A 21,325-nucleotide genomic window follows, 5' to 3' on the forward strand; every position below is an offset into this window, starting at 1 on the left:
TTTTTAAGTCCTTTATAAAAGGTATTGTTTTGAGACAGTCTCACACAGCCCCAGACTGACCCTGAACTTGTTATGTAGCCAAGGATAACTTTGAACCTCTTATCTTCACCCTCAAGCATTTACCATCATGCTTGGTTTTATACATAATATGTAATTTTAATTTTTTTGCATTTTTATTTATTTTATTTGAGAGAGACAAAGAGGTAGAGAGAGACAATGGGCATGCCAAGGACTTCAGCCACTGCAAATAAACTCCAGACGCATGCAACACCTTGTGCATCTGGCTTATGTGGGTCCTGGGGAGTTAAGCCTGGGTCCTTTGGCTTTGCAGGCCAGTGTCTTAACCAGCAAGCCATCTCTCCAGCCCTACCTATATTTTTAATGAAGACTAATAACACAATATTTAGTTAATTTGAGAACTATATACTGCAAAAGCTGTGTTAAACACTTGACACTTGACTTATCATTAGAGGCATAGTAATTGCTGTAGTTTATAGAACTTCCTGGTAGCAAAGGAGAGAGACTTTTTTTTTTGAGGTAGAATTTCACTCTAGCCCAGGCTGACTTGGAATTCACTCTGTAGTCCCAGGGTGGCCTCCACCTCTCTGTGATCCTCCTACCTCTGCCTCCCTAGTACTAGGATTAAAGGCATGTGCCACCACACCCGGCTCAAAAGACATTTTGAAGTGACTAGAGCTCTCTAAGAAAATAGTCAAAACAAGTCATATCCTGCTAAAATGTAAATATCAGGACTTTGAAAAGACAAAATCTATGGGGCTGGAGAGATGGCTTACCAGTTAAGCACTTGCCTGTGAAGCCTAAGGACCCTGGTTCGAGGCTCCATTCCCCAGGACCCATGTTAGCCAGATGCACAAGGGGCACATGCGTCTAGAGTTTGTTTGCAGTGGCTGGAAGCCCTGGCGCGCCCATTCTCTCTCTTTCTCTTTTCTGCCTCTCTTTCTCTCTCTCTCTCTGTCACTTTCAAATAAATAAATAAATAAATAAATAAAATGAACAACAAAAAAATTTTTAAAAAGAACAAAAAAAATCTAGTTTTATTTAGAAAAGTAAAAATTCCATTTAAAAACAAAGAATAAACTCTACTATTTGATTATATACTTGTAATCCTTATAAGCAAAATAATTTAGCAGCACACTAAAAGGATAACACTCATGAAAGATAAACAAAGACAGATAAATTGTCCAGGTTAGAAGAGACTAAAAAGACCTGATAGCTGAATGCAGTATGAGACCTGGATTTGATCTGCAACAGGAAAAGCACAATTAAAAAAAAAAATTGGCCAGGCATGGTGGGCACACCTTTAATCCCAGAACTCAGGAGGTAGAAGGAGGAAGATCGCCATGAGTTTGAGGCCACCCTGAGACTACTATGAATTCCAGGTCAGCCTGGGCTGGAGTGAGACCCTATCTCGAAAAACAACAACAACAACAACAAAAAAACCTGGTAAAACCTGAAAAAAGTCCCTAATTCAGTTAACAGTGTGTTGGTATCAGTATCTTGAAATACTATTTATCGATCTGTCTATATATTTATTTATTGAAACAGAGTCTTACTCTGTAGCACAAGCTTACCTATAATTCACTAAGTAGCCCAAGATGGCCTTGAATTCCTGGGCAATCCTCCTGTTTCAGCCTCCTGAGTGCTGGGAGTACCACTGTGTCCAGCAGCAATATCTTGGTGTTGATAACAGTAGTATGTTTAAATAAGATGCTGATGTTAGTGGAAGCTGATTGAGTGATACTCAAGAATTCTCTACTATTTTTGAAACTTTTGTGAAAGTATCAAAATGATTTCAAAATAAACACTTTAAAAATGCAGAATCATTGGATTTCAATGGGTATCTGAAATTATGAACCCAAATAACTAGACACAGCAATAGCAAATTTAAAGTTGTAAGCCTGATCTTTAAATGAGCCTCCAATAGTCACAGATGAAAAATTACAGAGGAATACTGTCTCAAATGTCTATAATAAGCAGTTCTGCCCTGCATGCCACGAACACATTGGCTGTGTGTTTCTTCCTTCTAGATCCAGTCTCCCAGTGCTTTCCACTGCCTCCTTTAGAATAGCTAAACATAGGAAGACCCTATGCAAAGCTTGTGTTTATATCTCCATAGATAAATATATTCTTCAACAGTTAGTATATCAGTGTTTCTAATTCATGCTGCTCCCGCGATGTGACAGGGTACCTAAAAGCCTTCTGGACATTCCCACTTCCCAAAGGAGCTGAAGTCTGAATCATTTGCGCAAGTCAGATTCCTAAGACTCATATTAGACTTGAACTCAACCACCTCCTCTCTCTGCTATGAAGTAGAATTTGGTCTACCCTGTAGGGTGAAACCACAGTATCTACTCTCACTCAAGTACAGCTACAATTAATTTACCTTTATTACAGGGAGGCAGAGATGTTGTCTATCAATGATAAATATAAAGTTGCATTGGCCTAAAATGCAAAAAGGAGACTGTGGAAAGCATTTATGAATTTAGTAAGTCTTTATTCAGTACATCTGTAATGATTAAAATGTCCTTTTTATTTTACTTAAAAGAGAAAACTACTACATATTCCTATTTTTATTAGCTATGTGACGACTCATTTGTAATTACAGATTTATAAAATACCACAAGGATGAGTTAGCTCTTTTCCATTCTTAAATTCTACCAAAAAAAGACAGTTCTTAACTGGAAGGGGAAAAAAAATAACAGACTATCACTCCATATTTAGTAAAAAGTTTTACCAATTTGGAAGATATAATTCTACTTCCACTAGGGCCAGGCAGAATAAAAACAAGCAAAGTTCTTCCTTATATAAACAAAGATACTGAACCAAGTCAAGGGGAATTGTTCTGATCTTATATTTAGAATAATGTGTTGCTCCAGTCATATTATGATCAGAAAGTCAGAAAAAAAGGATGAGGGAGAGCCGGAAAAGGAAAACTACATCTAGATTAGCAAAGAAACCCAAAGAATTCACTCACTTCCTGTGATGGACTGAACTCATGTTTTGAAATCCCAACTGCCAAAATGATGGGAACTCTGAGATGCCATTAGGTCATCAAGGTGAAACCTTCATGAATGTATTAAGTACTTAAATAAAAAAGTCCCCTGAAATTTCCCCAGTCCCTTCTTCCCTGTAAGATGACAGTGAACTCATCTATGAACAAGGAAGTATCCTCTTACCAGACACCAAATTGGCAGGGCCTTGATCCTGGATTTCCTGTCCTGTATAACTGAGAAACAAATGTTTGCTATGCACAAATATCTAGTTTATGGCATTTCATGGCAGCAGCCTGAACAGACTTAGACACTTGCATATGAAACAGCATTAAGAGGGCTGGAGAGATGGCTCAGTGACTAAAGGCACTTGCTTGCAAAGCCTGATGGCTTGGATTTGATTCCAGATATACAAAGTGGTGCACTGGTCTGGTATTTCTTTGCAGTGGCAAGAGGCCCTGGTGTATACACACATACTCTCTCAAATGAATAAATATCTTAAAAGAACAGGACTAAGAGTCTTCCTTATTTTTTATTATATAACTCTAAACTAACTGTGATTGGTAAGTGCTATAATACTTTTTTAATTTTTAAAAAATTATTTATTTATTTGCAAGTAGAGAGGAGAGTGAGAGAGTACATGTCAGGGCCTGTAGCCACTGCAAATGAACTCCAGTTGCATGTACCACCTTGTACATCTGGCTTACATGGGCTCTGGGTAATTGAACCCAGGTTGTTAGGCTTTGTAGGCAAGCACCTTAATTGCTGAGCCATCTCTCCAGCCCTAATATTTATTTTGAATGATTAAAAGTTAAGAAAGATACAAATTAAGACATGTAACTATACAGCACTAATCTAGCATGGACAAGGCCCTGGGTTTGATCTTTATGACCACCAAAAACCCCACTATCTAACCGAAATAATTACTATATCCTATGAACTTCCATGCAAACATGACTTGGATCAATGAATGCCAGAGTAACTTTAAATCTCTAGTTTAGGGAAATAGTACCATCCAGGTGTCAGAAGTGAGTTGGAGCTCCTTTCTTGAACAGTTGTATGTTAGAGCAATTTATGACAGTCTTGCACTGGGGCCTAATAAGATTTTCACTGTTGGGCTGGAGAGCTGGCTTAGCGGTTAAGCGCTTGCCTGTGAAGCCTAAGGACCCCAGTTCGAGGCTCGGTTCCCCAGGTCCCACGTTAGCCAGATGCACAAGGGGGCACACGCGTCTGGAGTTCGTTTGCAGAGGCTGGAAGCCCTGGCGCGCCCATTCTCTCTCTCTCCCTCTATCTGTCTTTCTCTCTATGTCTGTCGCTCTCAAATAAATACATAAAAAATTTAAAAAAAAAAGATTTTCACTGTTTGCTGAGGAATAATTAATTCCCCACATTTACTACTGGGAAATACAAATGTTCCGTGTGATAGTCACGAACGCTGAGTTGGTACTAAGGGAAGCTCGGAGGCAGAGCCTCACTGGGCACCAGTGCAGTTAGCCATACTACCACGTTACGCCCCCAGAGAAACCTGTTTCCTGTGCCGTCATTGGGAAGCAGCCTTGGTTTAGTAGACTTTTCTAGTATATCACATTAGAATCAGTGAGCCAAAACTTGAAAAGCTAGATGGGGATTTAAAAATGAGAAATGGCATCACAGGGCTGAAGAGATGGCTCAGCAGTTAAGGAACTTGCCTGCAAAGCCTAAGAACCAGGATTCTATTCTCTAGTACCCATGTAAAGCCAGATGAACAAGGTGGTATGTGTGTCTGGAGTTCATCTGCAGTGGCTAGAGTCTCTGGAGCACCTATTCTTTCTCTGTATCTGCCCCCCCTCAAATAAATAACATTTTTTTTAATGGCATCCTAGGAAAAGCTGTTCTAACTCATGTTTTTGTGTATTTCCTCTGTTGGTTTTTAAAAAAAATCCATGGGCTGGAGAGATGGCTTAGTGGTTAAAAGGAGCTTGTTCACAAAGTCTAAAGACCCAGGTTTAATTCCAAGTACCCAGGTTTAATACCCACATAAACCAGATGCAAAAGGTGGTACATGTGTCTAGAATTTGTATGCAGTGGCTGGAGACCTTTGCACCCATCCTCCTTCTCTCTCTCTTTCTCTTTCTTTCTCTAATAAATTAAAGTAAGAAATTAAAAAAATGTTAAAAATCCAAAAGAATTTTTCACTGTTGTTATAAAGGGTTACTATGTATGTCTAAATGTAGAATTGTCTCATTTTTCCAGGGCAGGAGAACTAACAGGCAATATTTAAACTTGATCTTTATAATAACAAATACAACCATAGGGCTGGAGAGATGTCTTAGTGGTTAAGCGCTTGCCTGTGAAACCTAAGGACCCCGGTTCGAGGCTCGATTCCCCAGGACCCACTTTAGCCAGATGCACAAGGGGGCACACCAGTCTGGAGTTCGTTTGCAGTGGCTGGAAGCCCTGGCGCGCCCATTCCCTCTCTGTCTGTCTCTTTCTCTCCCTCTCTCTCTGTCACTTTCAAATAAATAAATAAAAAATGAACAAAAAAATTTAGGAAAAAAATACAACCATAACATAGATATTTACAGAGCTTTACCAAGAACTAAAACAAGCAGCCCTCAACCCTAGCACTAGCTAAGAAAACAAGGAAGCCATTACTAGTTCAGTGTCCCCAGACTGATTGATTGGCCCAGTAAGGACCACACTCTAGTGTGGATCTCAGGTCCCCAGTGAGGTAACATGCTTCAGTATGTGTTTTCAATCCTGGGTCATTTTTTTTTAAACTTTATTATTTATTTGAGAGAGAGAGAGAGAGAGAAAGAGACAGAGGGAAGGAGAGAGAGAATGGATGCACCAGGGCCTCCAGCCACTCAAATGAACTCCAGATGCATGTGCTCCCTTGTGCATCTGGCTTACGTGGGCCCTGAGCAATCAAATCGAGGTCTTTTAGCTTTGCAGGCAAACGCCTTAACTGCTAAGCTATCTCTCCAGCCCTAATTTTATTAACATTATCTGTAATTGCTTTTCCCTATTAAAAATAATCCCTTTGAAGAGAAAGGAAGGGAGAAGGGTACGTAATAGGTTGGTATTGTATATATGTAAGTAGAAGAATAGATTAACGGGGGTGAAAGGCCCAAAATGAGGTCAGGGGAAGAGAGTGAGTAAAGAAAAGGTGGAGGGAGAGATAATCAAAATCTAAGAGGATATAAATAAATCATATGGAATCCTCTGGTTTGGACAATGGAACACTCAGGAGCCATAGATCATTGCTAGAACATTTTCAGTGCCAGGGATGGGATACGTTCCAGTAAGTTGCTGGCCAGGGAGGTCACTGATGCCCCCCAAAAATTATAGGTCATTGCCGAGGCTCTTGATTTCCCACCAGGAATAGATGGTAAGACCCTATTGCTGAAAACTCCACATACTTGGGCTGCAAAGCCACTGAGAAATCCCGCTGGAACGGAGCTGATAACCTCCTCCATGTAGACCAGCTGACAGAAAGATGGAAGAAGCCATTCTACATGTACTTCAATGGGGAAAGAGATACCATCAGTGAAGATACTCAACAGTGGACACTGAAAGCTTTATAATTGGCCAGCCAGGCCAAATGAGCCAATGGGTACAATAGTGGCACATCTATCATGGTGAAACCAACTGCCCTCCAATTGGACTGGAGGCCCGCTCCATGGGAGGGAATATATCCCTGATACTGAAAACTTAAAACAGGGGTAGTCATGAGCTCTAGGGGTGTAACATTTGCTGATGTTTGGATAAATGTATATACTATGCTTATCAAACTGACCAGTAAGCACTTCTCTTCATATTCATACCTTTATATTAATGCTACTCTCACTTTGGATACAGAATCTTCTCTTTTCAGATGGCAGTGACCTTGGGACAACTCAGAAGGTATCATAGTGCTGGAAAGAAGTGACTGGAGTACTGAGTAACATCTCAATCGCACCTTCCAAGGCTCACGGTCTAATGCAGAAGAGGTGGCAGAAAGAATGTAAGAGCCAAAGGAAGGGTAGGACTCCTTACAACGTGCTCCCTCCAGACATAAAATGGCCTGGATATCCATGACCTCATAGTGCCTGACACTAACTACACAAGACCATCATAAGAGGAGGAAAAGATCATGACATCAAAATAAAAGACAAACTGAGATGGGAAGGGGATATGATGGGAGAATGGAATTTCAAAGGAGAAAGTAGGGGGAGGGAAGGTATTACCATGGGATATTTTTTATAATCATAGAAAATGTTAATTTTATTTATTTATTTTTTATTTATTTTTATTTTATTTACTTTTTATGTTAATTTTATTGTTTTATAAAAAATATTTTTATTTATTTGAGCAACAGAGTGAGAGGTAAGTATGGGGTGCCAGGGCTTCCTACCACTGCATATGAACTCCAGATACATATGATACTTTGCGCACCTGGCTTTAACAAGGATACTGGGGAATTGGAACTGGGTTGTCAAGCTTTGCAAACAAGTGCCTTTAAAACTACTGAGCCAGCCCCAACTGTTATCATTTTGTATATACAGTCATTCTCAGAAATACAAAGTGGCTAATTTCAGAGCAAGTTCTGACTACTCCCCAGAGACTGTGGGCGCCTGGCCTTTCAGTATTGTTTGCGGCTTGGCTGTGAAACAGGTTTCCTCTTTTGGTGCCTGATTTGCTACTGATTTCAAAGCTGACCCAAAAGGAAAGCTGTTCGGGCCCTTTGAAAGGTACACGTGCTGTTCCTGTCTCTGGAGTTACTTTGTACAGCACCTTAAAGCCTCATTCTTCACTGTGCAGCTTCTGTAGTCCATGATAACAGGATAGTGGCCCATTAATCTGTGGTCACCTCCAAAAGAGGCCCGGGATTTAAAACACCTTCAAAGAAGCATCCTGATGCTTTAATCCCAAACCTTGAGGCAGATGAGTCCATTCTTTTTTTTTTTTTTTTTTTTTTTGGTTTTTCGAGGTAGGGTCTCACTCTAGCCCAGGCAGACCTGGAATTCACTATGGAGTCTCAGGGTGGCCTCGAACTCACGGCGATCCTCCTACCTCTGCCTCCCAAGTGCTGGGATTAAAAGCGTGCGCCACCACGCCTGGCTTAGATGAGTTCATTCTTGCTCCACATACTTCTCCTTCTTAACTTTAGTCTTGGGGTCATCCTAGACTATAAAAAAGGCCAAGCCATACTGTCACCTCCATTTTTCATGGTAGCCAACTCAGTCTCAGTTCACAACAGTTATTAGATGCAAAATGAAAACAAACTTGTAAATTATTTTTTGTAATATGTTTACATATATTTATTTAAAAATAAATTAGTTCAAATGATAACTTTGACATTTAGATTTTATGATTCTTTGGAGCAAATGGCATTAGAAGCCATTTTACAATGATAGTTTAAGACATCTTAAAAAGTAAAATCTAACTCAATGGATACTATTTTCTTTAAGAACTAAAGAAATTTTGGTCATTTTGGTGGAGTAGTGGTGGAGGGGGACCTAGGGATTCATTATGCTTCCTAATACATTCCAATCTGAAGAGTTTTGCAGAGTTTAAAACTTGCAATGACACACAGAAAAGTGGAGGCCAAGGTTCCATCTTGCCTAATAACGACAGCACTGCCCAACTATCTAGTGGCAATGGAAGGTGGGAAGGGGGAGTCAGAGTAATAAACCTGACCCAGGAGATAAGATGCCACAGGGGTCCTGTGAATGCCATTCACCTTTCAGGGAGAAGGAGAGGGTGTTAGCTGAGGACTATGTGTTCAATACAGTACCAGGCTCTGGGGAGCTGGGACCAGGCATCGCTAATTTCTGTTAATGGTTCATTCTAGTTCTGACACAGAGGAGAGGGACCCATCTTTTCTTGGGGCCTAGGAAGGTGTCAGCACAGTCAAAGCTCTTTTAAAGTCTGTTAAAGTCACTAGTAAGGTCTTTACAATGTTACAGTACCATCCTCTGACGCTCTTTTTCCTGTAAATCAAGGGCCATGGATGCTTCCACCTGCTGCCGCCTCTGCTCTCTGCTGTCAGGCACAGAAGAGGGAAAGCGGCCAGAGACCAGCACATGAAGGGCGTCTTGTCCACTGGGGAATTCGATCCAGCTAGAGAAAAAGAACACCCATCCATGGAACTGTTGCCAATCCCAGGCTTCTCCAAGCACCCAGCAAAAAGCTAAGCTCCATGGTGGATAACAACACATGTTCACAAGGGGAGAGAAAAAAATTCACAAGTTAAATGACCAAAGAACAATTAAATGCTAAGCTGTAAATTCAAGAGCTCTCAAAGAGGAAGAATGGGATGAGGTAATGTCTCGGAAGAAGCTCCAAGAAAACCAGGAACTGAAGCTGCCTGTGAGTTAAGCACAGGCAGATGAGCCCTGTGAGGGGAGCAAGCTCCGGCTGTTCTTAAGCGGTGGCGCAGTGGGAGAGAGCTGAGATTCTCTGGCAAATCCTGACCCAGGAACGGCTGGGATCTGCGATGAAAACACAACCAGAAGGCCAAAAGAGAAAGCAAATAATCTTCGGCTGTTTTCATGCCTGAAGGGGCTCAGTGTGGCATAAAATCAGCATGAAAACAGTTAGGCATACCACATGGTCCAAGCTGGGCACTGTGCACACATTCCTTGGTCTAAGCTTGAAAACATTCACTTGAGTTCTAACCTAATGAGAGATCAGGAGAGTGGGAGGGAGACCTGGCAGCTGTGGAGGTACTCATCAACATGCGGTTATGGTCACAAAAGATGAGGAAATCGGATCATGGTTCTATTCTACAGACAAGGCAAAGCTTGTCTAAGTATGAGAATGGCAGACCTACCTCGATTTTGAACCTTGGTATACATTTGATCCAAGCCCATTTTCCCTGTTTCATGTAGCAAGAACACAGTCACTTAGCCTTGCAGAGGACAGAAACAAATGGTGACTCATTTGCACTGTGGCCTGGAGCTGAGCCTAGAGCTTGGAGTGAGAACTGATTTTTGATCTCTGCTTTAGCATTACTTATAAGAATCTGGGTAAGGCATGCTGTTTCTACTACTTCAACCTTACAAAAAGAGATGGGCCTAAATTATTGCTAAGGGATTATCTGTGTTTATGATTCCTCAGCATGGACTGACTGACCACAAATGTGCTAATGACAGCAGAAGGTAAACATACCAAGTCATATCTCAAGCCCACCGAGATATAAATAATAACCTAACAAATATCAACTGGTCTGTCACAATGGCAGTGACAGCTATAAAATTTTAAAGAAGAAGGGTTATGTGACAAAAAGGTCTATCTTATACAACAACCCCACGTCTTCACTTACATGGCATGTGTTCAGTCTCCATAGCATCCACCAGGTCGCTGAGCTACTCCTCTGCACTACTATCATCCATTAAGAGAGATCCCCAAAACGGCTGGACACGGCCCTCCAGTCCAGAGAAATAACATAACTAGAGGTAAAATAAAATAAAAAGAGAACAGGGATGGGGCTGGAGAGATGGCTTTGCAATTAAAGTGCTTGCTTGCAAAACCAAAGGACCCAGGTTCAGTTCCCCAGTACCCATGTAGGCCAGATTCACAAGGTGGCACATACGTCTGGAGTTCATTTGCAGTGACTGGAGGCCCTGGCTTGTCCATTCTCTATCTTTCTCAAATAAATAAATAAAATATTTTTAAAAGATGACAGGGATGGATTAGAGGAGGAGGAAGAAAAGAGGAAGATGAACAAGAAGAAAAAGAAAAAGAGGAGGGAAAGAAGAAGAGAGAATATGAACTAATGAATGAATGCATATCTTATAAGTTAGGGCAGTTACTACTCAGCTCTGGCTAATATCTATCCTCAAGACACCAGCCCTTCTAACATACAAAAGACGCTAGAAATGGAGGGGTTTTTGCATGCGAAGAAATACCTTGATCAATTATGTAGTCAAATACTGACCAACTACATAAATCAGATAAAACATTTCTGTGTCCTGTGACCAAAGGATCAGTTTGTTTTATAATTGAATGATTAAAAAGCAACAGGCAGAGGAAGGCCTGATGAATGTTATTCTTAGAAATAGAAAAGGGCTCACTGGAACAAATAAAGAAAAAGCCAATCTTGTCTACTTCATATTTGAATGAAGTCCACTGGTAAACCAAAAGCTCTTACACATCTACCCTCGCGATGCTTGTACTTTTCTTAATCAATAATATACACTTTTGAGAGTCAGCAGCAAGACAGACCCTGAGAGTCATATTCTCATGATGGAACTAAACACAGCTGCAATAAAAACAAAACCAAACAAAAACCAAAAGAAGAGTTGATGTGCTAGGGAGGGTGAAAAAAATGACTGAACTGAGGCGGGCATGGTGGCACACACCTTTATCCCAGCACTCAGGAGGCACAGGGAGGAGGACTGCCAAGAGCTTGAGGCCACCCTGAGACTACATAGTGAGTTCCAGTTCAGAGTGAGACGACGCTGCCTTGGAAAACAGAAACAACAACAAAAAAGAATGAACTAATTAAAATTAGCATTCAAGTAATTAAAATGAAAAAAGTTGATGCCCCAAAGTCTCAAGGCAAAAAGAATTCCTTTAAACAGGGCAGCTGGAAAGGAGTAGAGACGCAAACAGGCCAAAACCTCAGGCCTTTGTGAATAACTCATGGCAGACAAGGAGGAACACAGGTAAGTCCACCTGGAGAAAAACGGCAGCATGTGAGGAGGGGAGAAAGAGACACACGGGGCTGCCCGACGGGGACGGACAGCAGAGAGAAGAGGGTGAGAAGGGGAGAAAGAGACATACAGTGCCATGTGAACAGCCAGACAGCAGAGAAGAGGGCCACTGAGCATGTTTGGGAAGGATAGAATGACAAGCAAGTTCTAAAATGTCCCTTTGGACATGCTTCTTCTTTTTTGTTTTTTTTTAAAAATATTTTTATTTATTTATTTGACAGAGCTGGGGGGGGGAGAGAAAGAGAAAGAGAGAATGGGTGCGCCATGGCCTCCACCCACTGCAAAGAACTCCAAACGCATGTGCCTCCTTGTGCATCTGGCTAACATATGTCCTGAGTAATCCAACCTGGGTCCTTTAGCTTTGCAGGCAAACACCTTAACTGCTAAGTCATTCATCCAGTTCTTTCAATTTATTTATTTGCAGGGAGAGAGAAAGAGAGAGAGAGAGAAAGAGAGAGAGAGAGAGAGAGAGAGAGAGAGAGAGAGAGAGAAAGGGAGAGGGAGAGAGGGAGGGAGGGAGGGAGGGAGGGAGAAAAGAAAGACAGACACAAAAAGAATGGGCAGCCAGGGCCTCTAGTCACTGCAAATGAACTCCAGACACATGTGCCCCTTGTACATCTGGCTTATGTGGTTCCTGAGGAAGCAAACCTGGGCCCTTTGGCTTCGCAGGCAAATGCCTTAACTGCTAGCCCATCTCTCCAACTCCTAGACATGGAGGAACCCCAGAATGACTCTAGCCAGCACTCTCAAGCATATATTCTTCTGAGGTCTCTAATCTTTCAGACGTGCTGAGCTGCAGAAGCCCTGACGAGAAATCCCCTCAGGGGAGGGAGTGGCCTGTTAGGAAGCAGAGGGATGGATCTGACATCTCCTAGAGGGGCCTCTCATGCCCATGAGATAGGGAGGGGTGGCTGGCTGTGTCCAGCAAAGGTGAAGTCCAAAGCTCCTCATTCTCCTGCACCAACCCTGAGCTGTGACAGACACAAATCAGAAAAAATTTACACTCTGGCCATTATAACAATGTGAGGCAAATATTCAGGGGAATCGTCAATGAAACTGATATAAGGATAAGGAATTCTGGGACCTGATGCCCGGTAATCTGCCCTACGTAAGCCTCACTTGAGTCCTGTGTAGATGGGCGCGGAATTTACCTCTCACCTACTCCTAATCCCAAACTCACCCCACTGCCTTCCCATCCCAATTCTGCTCTCCAACAGGATGACTGGCGAGGAATTCTCCCACCCTCCCCCAGCATGTACATAGACAGAGAAGACATGGCTCTTGAAAACCTGAAACAGGAAAGCTGTTTAGGAATAATGAAGTAGCAACAGCAGAGTCCCCTAAACGCTAGGCACTCCTCAGACTTCTAAAGGTCACCGCGCTGTGTGCGCATTTGTTGTTGACAACAGCACCTGGAGCACTGCTGGTGTGGACACAACTGATCTAAGCCCCAAACACCTGCCCTGAGAGAAAAGTATTATTTAGCTCACAAAAGTTAAACCTAAACTCATTTTCACAAATTGTGAACTGTAAACATAGTTTTTAAAAAGTGCTTGGTTAAAAGGCTTGTATAAGTAGCTTAAGAGTAAATTCAGGAACATCAAGAATGCAAAATTCTGTTAACAAATGGGATTTGCTGCCCTTTGCAAGTCTACAGATGACTCAGCTACAGGGCTTCATCCTTCATGGCAGAATATGGAAATTTTGACACTGTAAACATGAAACTTATCAATCTAGTATTCACATTTCTTCAAAGGAACAATCAGTCACATCAAGTTCTTTTCATCATTTAAGGGTCTTATCAACAGGGAACTTTTCACTGTTCTTACAAATTTGTAATATCAGTTCAAGCTCTCTAATCTGTTTCAATCTACTAAATAGCACTTCCAATGTTTTTTTCTATAAGCCGCAACAAAGTGTATTTACTTTTTCCACTTAGTAAATCTGTAATAATTGTAACTTCCTCATTCCTGATAGTAAGATCTATGATAATCATAGGAAATTTATGTGTTGCAGTCAGCTTTGTGTTGCTAGCAAAAACCACCTGACCAAGACCAGCCTGTGGAAGAAAAGGGTATATTTTGGCTTATAGACTCAAGGGGAAGCTCCATGATGGCAGAGGAAAATGATGGCACAAGCAGAGAGTGGACATCATCTCCTGGTCAACATCAGGAGACAATAGCATCAGGAGAGTATTCCAAACACTGCAAGGGGAAGCTGGCTATGACACCCATAAGCCTACCCCAACAATACATCACCTCCAGGAGGCTCCAATTCCCTAACTGTTACCAGCTGGGGACCTAACATTCTGAACACATAAGTTTATAGGGGATACATGAGTCAAACCACCACAGTCTGCCCTGATCCCCATAAACTGATAACCATACATGATATAAAGTACAATATATCCAGTCTAACTTTAAAAGTCCCCATAGTTTATAAATCCCAATGATGTTCAAATGTCTCCATAGTGCAAGGTCTTTTAACTGGACCAAAAACACATAATGGCACAGGATAAAGATACACATTGCAAAAGATGACACTGGGCATAGCAAAGAAATATTCAACAAATACAAGATTTAAAACAAACAGGACAAACATTAAACTCTGTAGCTCCAAGAGCCGGGCGTGGTGGCGCACGCCTTTAATCCCAGCACTCGGGAGGCAGAGGTAGGAGGATCGCCGTGAGTTCAAGGCCACCCTGAGACTACAGAGTTAATTCCAGGTCAGCCTGGACCAGAGTGAGACCCTACCTCGAAAAACCAAAAAAATAAAAATAAAAATAAACTCTGTAGCTCCAAGTCTGACGACTTTAACCAGTGACAAGTCTCCAAGTCCAACAATTCTAACCAGTGACAAGTCTCTGGAGTTCCAATTTCTCCCCTCCAGGTAGGCTATTCACAGTCCTGGAAAACTTCATCTGGAACTGGCAGCTCTCCTTGGCAGCCATCCCAGAGTGCTGGCATCTTCACTGGGTCTCCACTGCAACCCTCAGTCCATCCACATGGCTCCACTTGGCCTCCATGCAGGTAATCCAATAAGCCTGCTTCACACTGCCCATGGCCATTTCCAAAATACAAAACTGTTACAAATTCAATGACCCTCTCTTTCTTGCATTTGTTATACTCCATAGTACCAGGAGGGCTACCAATTTGTGAATCCAGGGGGGAATGAAGCAGACTTTCAAGAATAGGACACTCCTTTAGCATTCAGACCCCTTCAAAAGACTCTGCATTCTTTATGTTGTCCCAGTGCAGGTCAGCTGGCCCAGTCTCAATGGTTATAATCTCTCAAACAATTGTAGTTGAACAGGCAGCAGTTTTGGCCAAAAAGATTGCATTTTGTTCTGTGCCAAATCCCTCTGCTCATATCAGTCCATATCTATACAAGGCAATCCTGCACAAGTTCTCAAGACATGGGTTTAACAGCAAGCCTCTCACACAAACTGCTTCTAACCCAGTCCAGGCAAAGATCCTTCTCACCCTCATAAGCCAAACCTCACACTCCATATTTCTTACTGCATCCAGGTCTTTCCACTCTGACCAGAATGGTCCATCCAGCTGTACATACAGTACTGCAAAGTACGTGTTTCTTAAGTCAAGATTTCAAAGTCTTCCCCATTCCTCCCTCAAACCAGTTCCAAATGATCAAAGCCACACAGTTAGGTTTCTAGCAACAAAAGTCCCACTTCTTAGTGCCAACTTAACTGTCATAGTCAGCTTTGCATTGCTGCCAGAAAACAACAAACCAAGGGTAGCTTGTGGGGAATAAAGGGTTTATTTTGGCTTACAGACTTGAGGGAGTGCTCCATAATGACAGGGAAAAATGATGGCATGAGCAGAGGGTGGGCATAACCTCCTAGCCAACATCAGGTGGACAATAGCAACAGGAGACTGTGCCAAATATGGCAAGGGGAAGCTGGCTATAACACCCATTAGCCTGCCCCCAACAATACATCACCTCCAAGAGGCTTTAATTCCCAAATTGCCATCAGCAAAGAATCTAACATTCAGAACACCTAAGTTTGTGGGGGACACCTGACTCAAATCACCACACAATGATAATCATAACTTCTTCGTTTCTAATGGTAAGATCCTTTTGAACAACATTTCTGTAATTATTTGCCCATGTATCTTAGGGAAAATCAATTTACATTCTTTTGACCATCAATGTCCTGGTACAAGTGGAATGGAGGAGTAATAAGCTTTTTACAGCTGACTTAACTGCATATATTGGGGATGGGGAGATGGATAAGGAGTTAAGAATCCTTGCCACAAGTATGAAGTTCTGAAACTAAGTTTGATCCCTAGCACCCATGTAGACAGCTAGGCATGACTATGCAAGTCTGTAACCAATCCCAGTTCTATAGGGAGCAGAGAATAAAGAATCACTGTGACTGGCTAGTCAGCCAGTCTGGCAAAAACCCCTATAGCTCTGGGTTCAATGATAGACTCTGTCTCAAGGAAATACATGGATGATCAATAAAGGGGAACTTTACTGTATTCACATTACAAATGATAAAACTGTGCCAGGCCGGGCGTGGTGGCACATGCCTTTAATCCCAGCACTCGGGAGGCAGTGGTATGAGGATCACATGAGTTCGAGGCCACCCTGAGATTACAGAGTGAATTCCAGGTCAGCCTGGACTAGAGTGAAATCCTACCTCGAAAAAACCAAAATTGTGCCAAGCCAGGAAAAAGTCATATAACAAACTATTAGATAGTAAATGCTAACTTAAAAAGGTACATTCCAGGGCTGAGCATGGTGGCACATGCCTTTAGTCCCAGCACTTGGGAGGCCAAGGTAGGAGAAATATCGTGAGTGCAAGGCCATCCTGAAACTACATAGTGAATTCCAGGTCAGCCTGGGCTAGAGCGAGACCCTATCTTAAAAAAAAAAAAAAAAAAAAAAGGTACACTCTACCCAATGATTTTTGAGGCAGGCAAACAGCAAATTCTAAAGGAAGACTATAAAGAGAAAGTGGCTTTTGATTTTTAGAGGCTATTGGAAAACACCACTTTTAAACACTGCATGTGGGGGTGGGTGAATACATAAGGCTCCCACTGTGTATCCTAGACTGGCCTGGAATTCAGCCTCAGCCTCCAAGGGCTAGGTTTACAGTTAACATACCCAGCTTTCCATTTCTTTTAATTGTTCGGACAAAGCAAATATTTAATACTTCAGAAATACATTACCAAAAAAACCTTACATGAACTCCAGGAATTAATTTAGAGGGAGCAAAAGTTCTCCAAGGAATACTTATGCACATTCCTATCCCATTCTCCATCCAATTGTATAGCTGTGCGCAGTCATCACTCAGTTTTCATAGCATGGCTTGCTTTTCCCCATCCCTTCCGACCCATCTTCCGTTCTCTGATATTTGTTGAACTCTGGCATGCCTCAAGCACTTGAATAGGGCAAATATTGCCAAAATGAGTAATCTATGTTTCTCTTCTTTAAGGAGTTCATGGTCTGCATTCAAATTTGTAAAATTTTCCATGACCCTTTCATACTAGCTAGTTGTAAAGCCTCCAAATCTTTAACAATCCGGCAGTTCTTCTGAAGCCCTTCCACTATATATGTAATTGCTTTAGCTGCCTGTGCTCCACTTCTTTCCTTTTTTTTTTTTTTTTGTTTGGTTTTGTTTTACTCAGATGAAAGGGAGATTTAAAAAGTTCTAAGCAAAAGCATTACTTTCCTGAGTTTCAAACACTACATGTTATAGTAGTTCACCTGAGCCTTTAAGATAGGCACTGAGAGCCAGAGAGGCTGGACTGTTGTGGGAATGACTTACGCACTTAAGGTCAGTTCGCACAGCTCCTACCTCAACATCTCACCCACTTTTCAAGTAGCTACCTGCGCTTCCCACAACCCTGTCCAAGAGCAAGTCTACCCAGGTTCATTATCTCTCACCATACATCAGTCTCTGAAAAAGTTTGCTCCCATCATACTTCCTTTTTCTTATCCTGTCTCATGAGGATTTCTTTCCCGGCCACTTTAATTTCTGTGTCTGCTATAGCCACACCTTGAAGAGACACACCAGCAGGGCCAGGTCTGGCATGAGCCTGGTGGGCTGAAAGGGCAATGACTCAGTGACATGAACACAGCCAAGGAGGAGCGAAGCTGTAAGCAAGCCATGCTGGCTGGCCTCTGCACACAGGAAAAGTGCAGTGTTTGCCAAGTGGAAAGAGGATCAACAGAAAGAAAAAATGCATTCAAGCTTCTGAGAGTCCCTGAAAAGGGAGAATAACAGGTCGAAGCAATCACTGACTGATAAAACACAACCCAGCTTTGACACAGAGTGTGCTGAGTGCTCTCAAAACGTGAAATGAAAGGAGTGATGCTGAAACGAACGAAACCCAGCCCATGTGTCAGTGGCACAGCTGGTAATGACACCATGTGGCTGGGAACAGCAGTTAGCTGGTCATAAGAAAACAGATATTTGAGAGGATTTTCACACCAAATCCCTTTCCACAGTGGACTCTGGTCATCATCAGACTTGCTACAAGCATAACAGTTCAGAGCTGGCTCTTGTGCATGTGCCTGAAGGCTGTGAACTTACTATGTGTATGGCACAGGACCAAAAGCACTAGTGCCGTGACACGAATACACCAGAGGAGCAGGAGCTGCGGAGAGCTGAGAGGACAGCTCCCAGGTACGACTGCCTTCACCCTGGAAAACGGGCAGCAGGACACAGCGTGGCCAAACCATTTCTTGCTGCATTTGCCTTGAAAACACTTATTGTCGCTGACCTTCGTTTACAGACAGGCATCTTGAGACAACTGACCTTTTTCCTGGTCTAGCTAAGTTTCTTTGGACACGTTAAAAGGTTTTTGACCATCAAAGATATCATAAATAGATGAAGGCTGTAACACAAATGAAATCAAATCAACAAGGGGAAAGACAAAGATTCTCTAAAAGTTCTGGCATAATCACAAAAAGTTAATTGATTCTTTGTAATGTTTTAAACACATGTTAATTAGCAGGCCTATAAAAATTTTACATGCTATTAAATGTTAAACAGTGATAATCATGGTGCCTCCTAGCTTGTGGCTACCACAGAAAACACCTAATTTTTAAGATCAGGGCGTCGTACTCATGGACCATAACCTACTATTCATGTCATCAACTTGCTACAGCCAGGTACTTAGACATTTCTGAGCTCAAACTAGGTATGGTGCAGGAAAAAAAAGTGTCTAAGTAAAATAGTGGGCTTCTTTCGTACAAGCATGAGTATAAACGTAATAAATACATCTAAATTTGTCATAGTGAATTAAATCAGCCACAGGCAAAGAGGCAAAATATTAGACTAGAATGGTCCATTTCTTTTTTAATTTATTATATATTGAAAAATCTACATTTTTTTTACTTGGTTAAAGATTAAATTAAACTGGGTTTCATTCTTTTGCACACAGAATTCTTTCCTCGAGTACTTCATTTAACAATGGCCAGGTTGGAATGAACCCGGTTGTCAAACGTGCTGCTGCCTCTGGATGTCCTCCTGCTTTTCCAGACTCTTGATAAGCCTGAGAAGACCTCAGCACTGGAAGGGGTGGGGGGAGGGGGGAGTCTGTTTCTGTGATGACTCACATCACCCAACATCCAGTCATTCACTTTTTTTTTTTTTTTTTTTTTTTGGTTTTTCAAGGTAAGATCTCTCTCTAGCTCAGGCTGACCTGGAATTCACTGTGTAGTTTCAGGGTGGCCTTTAACTCACGGTATTCCTCTTACCTCTGCCTCCCGAGTGCTGGGATTAAAGGCGTGCGCCACCACACCCGGCTCCATTCATTCACTTTTAAGTCATCCCACAAATATGTGGAAGCATTTTTCTAGGACAGGATCGTGGGAAACACAAAAATATTTAGCCTTTACTCCCAAGAACTTCACAGGTTTTTGCCCCCTTCCCAACATAGGCATTCCTTTTATTTTTAATGCCCAGAAACTTTTCAAACTAAACTTTTTCTTCCTGTGCTTGAAACAAACCAATTTCTCTTCAAGAGTTTCTTTCCAAGAGAAATGACATCATCTTGCTGACTCAAAGACTCTTACTTTTAGGAAAAAGTAAAGACACAATAGTGAAAGAAGTCTTTGGACTTTAGATACGAAACAGTAGATTCCTAGAGATTTGAATATGGGATCAGTGTGCATTACATGAGGGGAAGAAGGGCACACGGGATCATGAATGGCCACAAACAACAGGATGCACTTAGACTTGGCTTTAATGGGATTGATGTTCCATGCCTCCCTCTCAGAAGCCAGCAGAACTATCAGAAAACTAGTAAATACAGAGGGAAAACTTCTGGGAGTCATCAACCAATAGGATTTAATAGACAACTAAAGAACATTCCATGTAACAATAGCAGAATTCATACTCTTTTCAAGCATCCAAAGAATATCTATGTAGACTATATTTGGGATCCTAAAGCTGGAGATCAGGAACCAAAAGATAATAATAATAAAAAAAATCTAAATATTTGGAAATTAAACAAGTGTTAATAGGAAAACAAAGCCAATGAATGAAAATACAACATGTCGACTTTTGAGGAAAGGCACTGTGGTGGTGCTAAGAGGGAAATCTGTAGCACTAAGCCCTTACATTAGACAAGAGGAAGTTCCCGTCTTAAGAAACCAGAAGAAGAGGCTGGGGAGAGGGCTCAGTGGGGAAGAGCACTAAGCCCTTACATTAGACAAGAGGAAGTTCCCATCTTAAGAAACCAGAAAAAGAGGCTGGGGAGAGGGCTCAGTGGGTAAGAGCACTTGCTATGCAAATGAAGTTTGATCCTGGGCACCTACATAAAAAAGCCAGGCATGGCCAGATATGGTTGCACATGCCTTTAATCCCAGCACTCAGGAGGATGACATAGAAGGATTGCTATGAGCTCGAGGCCAGCCTGAGACCACACAGCGAATTCCAGGTCAGCCTGGGCTAGGGTGAGACCCTGTATAAAATAAATAAAAAAATAAAAAAATAAAAAGCCAGGCATGGCCATGCATGCCTGTAACTGAGCACTAAGGACGGGGCAGAAGAAGACAAGAGGATCTTACTGGTCAACTGAAAAACGGGGTGTTCCAGGCTCAGTGAGACTCTGTCTTAGGGAAATAAGGCAGAAGACCATTAGAAGAGGACATCAGACATCTTTTTCTGGCCTTTGCACACATGTACACACGGAGGAATGCACATCTGCACCCACACATACCTACACAGGGATATATACACACATGCACATCTACATACACCTGTACATCCACACATACCCCAAGTTGACATCTTTAGCAACACTAATAAATATAAAGTTGCCCATCAGAAATGAAAGAGAGAGTATAACTACAGATTCTAAAACTGTAGCCAGGATTATAAAAGCATTCTTCAAACAATTCTACATACAGAAATTTGACAATTTAGATAAAATTTAACAAACCCATGAAAATCACAAATGATCAGAATTCTCCTAATATGAGACCAATAACCTGAATATTCCTCTGATAGTTTTCAAATGTTACTCTATAGCCTCCCCTGCCAGGTTGCCTGAGCTATGCTTTCTCAGCCACACTGAAGCTTCCCCTGGAAACCGGAAGCTGAAGTTAACCCTTTCCTCCCATACGCTACTTTCGGTCAGGTGTTTTGTTCCAGCA

At 41.9% G+C, this 21,325-nt stretch overlaps 1 protein-coding gene across 3 annotated transcripts in view; it reads right to left on the bottom strand.

The window, feature by feature from the left end:
- Positions 1-21,325, bottom strand: part of Alg14 (ALG14 UDP-N-acetylglucosaminyltransferase subunit) — a 116,292-nt gene that overhangs the window by 35,986 nt on the left and 58,981 nt on the right. Inside the window, exons 4-5 of one of the 3 annotated variants that reach the window (XM_045138394.1) lie at positions 19,424-19,521; positions 8,945-9,095 (exon numbers count right to left, since the gene is read on the bottom strand). The exons of the other annotated variants lie outside the window; for them this stretch is intronic. Of the exons in view, the coding sequence (XP_044994329.1) occupies positions 8,945-9,095; positions 19,424-19,521 (249 nt within the window). The remainder of the gene's footprint in view (positions 1-8,944; positions 9,096-19,423; positions 19,522-21,325) is intronic. 3 annotated transcript variants of the gene reach the window in all.

This window comes from Jaculus jaculus, chromosome 19, assembly GCF_020740685.1.
Source record: "Jaculus jaculus isolate mJacJac1 chromosome 19, mJacJac1.mat.Y.cur, whole genome shotgun sequence".
Taxonomy (NCBI): Eukaryota; Metazoa; Chordata; class Mammalia; order Rodentia; family Dipodidae; genus Jaculus; species Jaculus jaculus.